Genomic DNA, 8,987 nt, shown 5'->3' on the forward strand with positions numbered 1-8,987 from the left:
GCAAAATGCTGTACAGGTGCTCAAAAAGCCTCCAGGTGTAATTGCAAGATAATCTTTTAGACAACAGAAGTGATCTGTTACCCTTTTGCACTTGGCCTGACTCAGCCTGTATGATGGGAGTTGGGGTGGAAGGGATGGGCATGCGCTCAGCTGTGATGAGCCTTCTCTGCATCTCACCTCTCCGTCTGCATGTCTTCTCCAGGAGGATCTTGCTGAACTATGCAGTATTTAACCCAACAATTGGATATTCCCAAGGAATGTCTGACCTGGTAGCCCCAATCCTGGCAGAGGTCCTAGATGAGTCGGATACATTCTGGTGCTTTGTGGGATTGATGCAGAACACGATCTTCATCAGCTCACCCCGGGATGAGGATATGGAGAAACAACTGGTAAGGCTGAGTGCTGAGCTCAGTTTAGTCCTTTCTTTAACTTCTCCTTTCCCCAGTCAAATTAGAAGAACACCCACCATAAAGCAGTTGTCTGGGCTGTTGGGTTCCAGCGTGCAGAATCACACTCCAAGGCTACAAAATAACTGATGGATAAAATTAATCCCAGGTGACTGAGGCACTCCAGAAGCAGTTATAGCCAATAAATTGTCAGAGTAAACTTGCCTTGGCTATGTTGAAGGATGCTGATTCAAGGAATCTTTTATGATCAAATGTATTTAGGATGGTGCTTTCTTTTTCTCTGCACTGCTCTCAGGCAGACAGAAGACTCACTGCTTTGTTTCTTTCCTGCTTTAGGGGCATTTGGTGTGAATGAGGCAGAGCAGTCGAACTACAGCCCTCTTCATGGGCTTTTATGAAGCCCATTTTGAAGCCCGTTTTTAATAGATTATTTTAATGATGTCCAAATGAAAAGCCTTATGTATCTGACAGAATTACTTAAAATAAGGTCACCTTGCTCAAAAATGGGAACTTTTCCGTTTAACATTAATGTCAGTAGTTTACTGGTTAAAATCCTAGAAAATGCATTTTAAACCTGAACAATCCTGTCCAGGTCACGATGGCACCAATTTAAAGTGGTAAACTTGTGGTGGAAACCTCATGGGACGCTGCTGGTGAGGTGCAGTTAGTTAACGTACAGATTTATCTCTGTAATGTGCCTGTAACAGTCAGCCTTTCTAAAATCATTTCCACATTGCTCAGCTTCTGCTGAAATGAAATATTGTAGATAGCTATGTCCTTTCTTTTCTCTACTTTTTAAGACTCTAGCTTCATGCTGCTTTCCTCTGCCTGACTCTCTCCCCTTCTTTCTTTTCACAATGTAGCTGTCATGGGATTTTCTTTTCACCCTCCCTCCTTCCTTGTGAAATAGCTGCAGTGGCCTGGGAGCTCCAGCCACTAATGACAGACCCAAGCGTGCTCCTGGCTGTGCTGTAATAAGCTGGCTGCGAACAGGCCCGTGTGCAAGCTGGAGCTTTTTGTGAGAAGGGAGAGCCGGGGCCAGCACTGCTGGAGCCCAGGTCTGGCACGCGGTGGGGGGCTCGCGGGGTGGCGAGGGCGGTGGCGAGGGCGCCGCGAGGCAGTGGCTGAGCTGAGAGCATCTTTTCCAGATGTACCTGCGAGAGCTGCTGCGGCTCATGCACCCACGCTTCTACCAGCACCTTTCTTCCTTGGGAGAGGACGGCCTGCAGATGCTTTTCTGTCACCGCTGGATCCTCCTCTGTTTTAAACGGGAGTTTCCCGACGCTGAGGCTTTGCGCATGTGGGAGGCGTGCTGGGCTCACTACCAGGTTAGACAGTGGGAGACGGGTACGGCTCACACCGGGCAGCAGCGTGCCCTTTGCTGAATCTTCACCATCTCAGCGAGCGTTGCAGGATTTTCTTAAAGGCTCTTAGTACCAAAGTATCCAAAAGAAGTTTGATTGCAAGCATTCCCTCTTCTACAATACTTTCCTACCTGAGACTATGACATGTTTTAGTCTTAGCCGTGCTCTAGTTTGATTTGCTGTGGCTCACCTTGAAAGAAACTAAAAGTGATGCAAACTGCAATGGGGCTGCCTCATTATGGAATTGGGGGGCTACTTTTACTGCTCACAGACCGATCAGCTCAGATGGTCCCCACTTCATTTAAAATACAATCTGTTTGCCATAGTACTGAACTCCTTAAGTATTCTGAACATTTGCAGCAATGACACCTGAAAAGTCTTTTCCAGCAGCTTTAATTCCCTGTGGGCGATTTCCAGCAACCTGTGAGATGTCTTGGGGAGATTTGGAGTAGATACATTCGTGTTTGTAGATGTTACAGAGGGCCTGTAACTATCAGAGGGGTATATCTGTCGAGCAGAAGGATGGATGCCTGCTTCTTTTAATTGGGAATGTCTGGGCTTTAAAAGGAGGCTTTTCAGAATGTGCTGAGCATCCACTTCTGAGGTTCAGGCTTCTCTTTAACAGCTGGACAACGTCTGCTTTGAAAGCTGTGGTCCAAACCAGTGTGGCTCCCACACTTAATGGCAAGAGACTTTGACTCAGCTGTGATTCAGAATTCACCAATAACTCACTTTCTGAGTACCACTAGGCAGAACTGCAAGGAGAAAAAAATCCCTGCTAAGGACATGCTTGTGAAGGGTGGGGAGATCTCTGCCAGGTCTCTGCCTCCACCTGCTGTAATCCAGCCCCTGTTTTCTCATTGCAGACAGACTACTTCCACCTCTTCATCTGCGTGGCCATTGTGGTGATTTACGGGGACGATGTCATTGAACAGCAGCTGGCCACTGACCAGATGCTGCTGCACTTCAGCAACCTGGCTATGCACATGAATGGAGAACTTGTACTCAGGAAGGTAAGCGCCTGCATGCTGATGGGGGCCAAGTCTCAGGTCCAGGAGATGAATCAGAGCATCGAGAAAATGAGGGACTGATGCTTAATCTTCTGTATGCCCCTTCTTGTTTGGAGCCTGGAAGAACAGGATGCTGCTATTTGCTTGGAAGCAGTTTTGCAGGAAAGAAAAAACAAAAAAAAAGAGGTAGTTGTAGAGTGCCTAGGAGGTCACAGCATGGTTGGGGTGACCCTTGCACAAGCTCAGGGAATCAGCAGACAGAGCTGGTCGTCTTTGTGCCAGGGTCCCCAGTCCATCTGGGGCCGGGGGTGACCGCAGAACATGCAGGGTGCTGCAGCAGGCACGGCGCCACCTCTCCCGCCGCTGCTCTCAGCAGCAGCTTGTGCAGGGAGGCCGAGGGCTGAGCGGGCAGTGGGGTTGGGCAGCAGAACAACCTTACAGGCACCGAGACGCACTGCAAGCAGCAGCACTGAGCCTGGACTGCTGCAGCTGAGCAGCAAATACTCGTGTTGTGCTGCTGAGAGGCAGGAGGCCGGTGCTAAGAGCAGCTGTTTCTAAATTCACCTGCTGGCAGCGTCTCCGGTGCCTTGTTTAACCTCCAGCTCTGAGTTCAGGAGGAAGTTTTGACTCCTGTAGCGTAGCTGAGCTGGAGCATAGGACAGGAGCACGCTGGCAACCCCTGTGCTTTGGACTCGCCCTCTGGTGACGAGGAAATGACTTTGTCTCTCTCCTCTCTAGGCGAGGAGCCTGCTCTATCAGTTCCACCTGTTACCCCGCATCCCCTGCAGCCTGCACGACCTGTGCAAGCTGTGCGGGACAGGAATGTGGGACAGCGGCTTCATCCCCGCTGTGGAGTGCTCTGGCCATCACCCAGAGTCTGAGAGCTGCCCGTACGGGGGGCTGGCGGAAGAGTCTTCTCCTAAACCAGGAAGCGAAGGCAAGAGAGGCTCGAGAACACGGGACGTCTTCGCCTTCCGAAAATAGCTGGAGAGGAACAGGGCGCGACAGCGGAAGAGGGAAGGGCAGGAAGGATGTTCATAGGAAAAAAAAAATGTTGAAGAGAAAAATGGAGGGATAGCTTGTTGAGACTCCTGGGAGGACTGAAAGGTGAAGAATTGAAGAGGAATGGGTTCGGTCTACAGGAGAAGCAAATGTCAGTGCACAATGGTGGAACCTGAGCAAAACGCACCAAACCAGGAACAGTGCTTGCACGAGTTTGGATTTGATTTTCTTAGAAACATGAAGTGTTTCTAGATCTTAACAAGGACTTTTTATTCTGCCTCTGGGATTCGACTGGTTAGCAACCAGAATTTGTTACTTTCTGATGAGAAACGAGAACATTAAAGAGGGCCAAGTACAACCAGCAGCATTTGTGGGTCAGGTGGAAGGAGCAGAGCTGAGGCAAAGCCTCTCTGCAGTGTCCCTTCATCAGAGCACACGTGCACTCTTGCTTCAACCAAAACAATGCAGCTTAGTGGCTTCTCTATAAAGCCATGACGATCATTTTAATTATAATCTGCCAAAAATAAACCTGCAAACTGTTGGGATTGCAGGGAAGGTATCTGCTTTGTTGGCGAGGAAGAACTGATCACCTAAAGGTCTTGCCTCTCGTTCTTTCTTTTTTTATGTGGTATGCCTGTTGGCATGTTGTTGTTTGTTGGTTGTTTTTTTTTTCCCATTTGTACAGAAAGTGTACAGCCACAGGTCTTAAAGCACTGCTTTTCTGTAGTCAGGGTATTTCGTAGCCACCTTTCAAAGTTTACTTCTTCATGACATTACAGCAAAGCTGCTTCTTTACGCTGACAGCCACAGACTTCAGACACTTGTTTATGGAATTCTGTTCTTTCCAGTGTATTTCCCAATCTGTTCCCTTTGGCTCTTCTCAATTACTGCATTTTTTCTGTCCTTATTTATCTTTGCTGTAGGCTGTAGCAAATGTGCTCCGACTGGACTCTGGGCTCCTCAGCTGGTGCCGGTGGTACATACTCTTCCCCATATTGAAATGAAAACGAAACTTGGCTTGTTGTAGCCACTTTCGCTGAGCTGTCTTTGATAAACGTTTTCCTTGAAGTATTTTTGAAAGGACAGCGCGTTTCCACTGCTGTCTTCTATAAAACTTGCCACCAAGAAGTGGAGCTGGGGCCTTGAGCACAGCTGTGTTGCCAAACACGGAACGACCTTACCAAATTCAGTGGCATCCAAAGGTGTGTCCTGAGCCGAAGCTTGTGCCAAACAGCCTGGACAATTGCTTCCTTTAGGAATGAAAGCAGAGGCGAGGTGGCCGTGGGCTGTGCTGCCTTCGCTGCTTCCTTCTGCACAGCGTATGAAGTCTCGCAGTCTTCTCCGTGTTGTCTTGCTCCCTCAGTGCAGCCCCACGGCTGCTCTCACACAGCGGTGCTGCTCCGGCAGGGTGGGCAGCGCGTGCTCACCTTTCGGCTCTGCCTCTCGGGCACGTTTGTTTGTTTGCAGCGCGCGTGGAAAACCCCGTGCCCGCACTGTGCTGCGGCAGGCACCTGCATTGGACAAGCAGATTTCTCTAAAAGTCGTGCTGCAGGGTCTTATCCCCAGGCTGCTCCGGGGTGCGTGTGCCGTGCCCCTGCGGAAGGTGAGGCTGCCGGTGGGGACCCTTCAGGTGAGACCAGGACATCCCCAGTGCTTTCGGAAGGGCACCAAGACCTGACCCTAGGCAGGCACCACGCCACAGAGCAGCTGTGAAGCAGGGAGTTCTCGGAGACTTATGACATTTCAGTGAATAATAAAAGTCTGTGTGAGCCATTTGTGTGCACCTTGCTGGGCAGGCTGGGTGCTGCACCGTGTGGTCAGGTACGGGGCTTGGCTGGGCACCGTCCCGCAGCCTGGGTGCTGGGTCTGGGTGCTGGGTCTGAGCTGCTCCCGCCGGGCTGCACTGCCTCCAGCCTGGGGATGCCCGGAGCTCTCCAGGTATTCGTGTAAATGTAGCTTCTAAGCAGCAGCAGCCAAATTACCTTCCGAAAGCCCGCGTGGTAGCAAATGGTGGGAGCACCTTCCTGCCACGCTCTCCTTGGGGACAGGAGCCAGGCACCGCTCCCTGTCACCTGCATCCTCATGCAGGGCAGGGGTGACCACGAGGCTTTTGCAGCCCCCACGAGGCACCCGTCGGTGCTGGGGGTGCCCCGGGGTCTGGCTGGGAGCCCTGTGGGCGCTGTGCTCGGCACGGGGCGGGCGCTCGCTGCTGCAGCCGGCTGGGAGGCACCAGCAAACACCGACCAGAAGATCCGGAGCTGGTTTTGCTGCAGCAGCCGTGCCCAGCCAGTGGAAGACAATGAGAAGAGATGAAGTAGATAATTTCTAGCATTATTTTTCCACTGTTAAAATGTCATTCAGCAATGTGGAAATCACTCAGGATTTGTTTAGTTAAAGGCTGCTGCAGTTCTCCCACGCGTGGAAAAGCTGGCTGTCTCTGTCGGAAGCAGCGCTCGGCTGCGTGGGAGCACCGCCACGGGATCGGCGTGCCGCCCCCCTGACGGCTCTCCTGAGCCTGGTGCCACCCATGGGTCCCACCAGTTGCCAGGTGTCTGTGTGCTGCAGGCCACTGTGCTCCCTGCTGCGAGCTTCCCTCCCGCAGTGCCCTGCGCTCCCCTCCCCAGGTCGGAGAAACCCCGCAGAGCTGATGGCCGGCTGCTCCCCCCTCGCTGGGACTGCTCCTGCCCTGGGTAACCTGGTTCCAGGCCCAGCCTGGCCGGTTGTCGTGATGCTGTTACTCATTCATGCTCCATGTCCACAGACTTCTGAGCTTGTTTAAATATTATGTCGGAGGGCGGTGGGGGGCTGTAAGAGCAGCTCAGCCCCATCCCGGGCAGGATGGATGGGACCCTGGGCACCTGGTGGGTCAGCCCAGTGGTCCCCAGCGCGGAGCTGGGCACGGCATCTCTCATGGGCAGCCCGTATTGCACAGGGGCATCCTCCAGCAGCAGCCAGGGCTTGGGTGCACCGCTTGTCCCTAGCACTGCCCCAGCCTCTCACAAGAAATTTCTCGAATTTCACACAACCTGGGCAGGCTCCGACAGCGGTGAGCCAGGAGAAGAACAAGAGAGAGCCGAAACGAGTGGTGGGAGGCGATGGCTCGGTGAAGGCTGGGGTGAGCGGGTTTGCCAGCACTTCGGGGTCCCCTCTGACCGTGTCACCCGGCGGCGGCGCAGAGGGAAGGAGCCGTGTCCCGTCTCGGGTGAGGCCGGAGCTGGGGCTGCAGCACCCGTCCGTGCCGGCTGTGGTGGCGGTGCCGCGCCGTGTGGAAGAGAAAAGAGAAAAGGAAAGAAAAAAAATAAAAAAGAAAAAAGATGAATCTGGCCCTTGCAAAGTAGTGAAGTGAATCTTAGAAACAATGACCCTCGTGTGGCTTCTCTCCTGAATTGCTGCCCTGTTCATTGCATTAGCTGCAGCCAGCAGCCAAAAATAGACCCTTGCAAAGGTAAATAGTCAGCATAAGCCTCTTTAGGCAGCCTTGAGCCGATACGTCCCCCTGCCTCCTGGTGCCGGGAAGCACGGGAGCAGGGAAAAAGGGAAAACAGAGCCCTGGCTGGCAGGGACGGGGCCGTGGAGCCCATGGAGCCCGTGCTGCGGCTGGGGCCGGGGCGAGGGCAGCGCCGGGCAGGGGGCGGTGAGAGGCTTCGCTTGTCCGTGGCATTGAGCTTTAACCAGGCCACAGGCCGAGGCCCCGGGCCGGCACCGGGGCAGCGGTGTTCAGCCAAACTGCTCCCGGAGCGTCCTGCAGGGAGAAACACTTCCATCTGTGAACTGGGGCAAGGAGGCGCTGGGGTGAGCTCGTTCTTGTTTGTAGGGTGAGCGATGTGTTTGGACACGGCTGTTTTGTTCAAGGGACGCTGTCCGTCAAATGAAAAATTACAGCTCAGGAGAACAAAGAGCCTCACCTGAGTTATTACGAGCACCAAAGAATTTAGAACCCAGCTTAGCTTTCCCCCATGGGCTGGCTGATTAATCTTCATGTCTCTCTGCTTGGGCCATAAAAATAGACCAGCCCGGCTGGCTTCCGCTCATGGTCACATCCTGCTCCGGGCGCTGGCCCAGCCCTGTCCTGTTTGTGCTCAGCGCCGCAGGGAGAGGTCCACGCACCGCCCGTTGCTCGCATTTAGCAACAAAACACGCGGTGAGGTCTCACGGCGCCTTGGAAGAAGAGGTGCCGCTGCCCGAGGTGCGCACCGAGGCTGCCGAAGCCGGGAGGATTTGGTCAGGCTCCGCTGGGAGGCTCGGGGCCAGCAGCGAGGCCGTTCCTGGGCTGCCCACCACGGCCTGGTCGCCACCGCCAGCCACTTTCCGGCTACTTTCTCTCCCTTGATTTATTGCGATGAAGCACGTCCGTAATAAACCGTGCTCCGGCAGCTGTTACACCTGACGAGGTGCAATGGGATTTTCCTTGCACTTCACCAAGGAATTGCCTCTTCCCAGTGGCAGCTGAGGACCAGCCTGACCCAGGACAGGGCCCCCAGCCCCACCACCCCACTGCGGCCGGCACAGTAGGGTTCTTCTATCGTAGGGTTCTTCTTTTTGGGGCTGGGCTTCTGGGCTGGGGGCAGCATCTGTGGACCAGCACCGGTGTAACATCCCTCTGTGCTGCGTGGCAAACGCTGCCCTCCTGCTCCAAACAGGGACACTTAAAATAAATACTGTGCTTGAAACTGATGAAGGAAATACGGTTGTTAGAAATAGGCAGCGCTAGAGAGGCGCTGCAGAGAGGAGCCGTCCATGGGCTGCCCTTCCTAGCCCCTCAGGAGCACGCTAGGCGTGGAGAGCACGGCTTGGCCAGCGGAGTGCCGGGCTGTGTGACTCCCACCGCAGGGCCAGGAAGGGCAGTGCCCAGGGCAGGGGCTGCCCCAGCCGCTCCTCAGGCTCCTGGGAAGCCCCTGGTGCAGCATGGAGGGATGGAGAGATGCAGGGATGGAGGGATGGAGCAATGGAAGGATGGAGGGATGGAGGGATGGAGCGATGCAGTGATGCTGCGATGGAGCGGGCAGCGTGGCCACGTGCAGCTCCTCCAGGCTCCGCTCCCCCAGACCAGGGCATCCCTGCCCACCCCTGTGGCTCTGCTGTTTTGTTTTCAAACCTGTCATTGTCTGCAGGCTGTTCTCATTTAAACTGATGTTTCACAGCTCACCTTTAAAACAAAGCCCGAGTCTTCCCATGGGAAGGGAATATCAAAGAGGTTTTGTTTT

General features: G+C 53.9%; 1 protein-coding gene across 20 annotated transcripts in view; it reads left to right on the forward strand.

Moving 5' to 3' along the window:
- Positions 1 to 5,556, forward strand: part of TBC1D16 (TBC1 domain family member 16) — a 31,930-nt gene extending 26,374 nt beyond the window's left edge. For 17 of the 20 annotated variants that reach the window (XM_040530557.1, XM_040530561.1, XM_040530564.1 and 14 more), the window contains 4 exons: positions 203 to 389; positions 1,556 to 1,735; positions 2,638 to 2,784; positions 3,520 to 5,556. In XM_040530557.1, the coding sequence (XP_040386491.1) occupies positions 203 to 389; positions 1,556 to 1,735; positions 2,638 to 2,784; positions 3,520 to 3,765 (760 nt within the window). In that variant the 3' untranslated portion in view covers positions 3,766 to 5,556. The remainder of the gene's footprint in view (positions 1 to 202; positions 390 to 1,555; positions 1,736 to 2,637; positions 2,785 to 3,519) is intronic. The other 3 variants (XM_040530573.1, XM_040530572.1, XM_040530571.1) reach the window with 1 other exon arrangement.
- The last annotated feature ends 3,431 nt before the right edge of the window (positions 5,557 to 8,987 follow it).

The sequence above is a fragment of the Cygnus olor genome, chromosome 18, assembly GCF_009769625.2.
Source record: "Cygnus olor isolate bCygOlo1 chromosome 18, bCygOlo1.pri.v2, whole genome shotgun sequence".
Taxonomy (NCBI): domain Eukaryota; kingdom Metazoa; phylum Chordata; class Aves; order Anseriformes; family Anatidae; genus Cygnus; species Cygnus olor.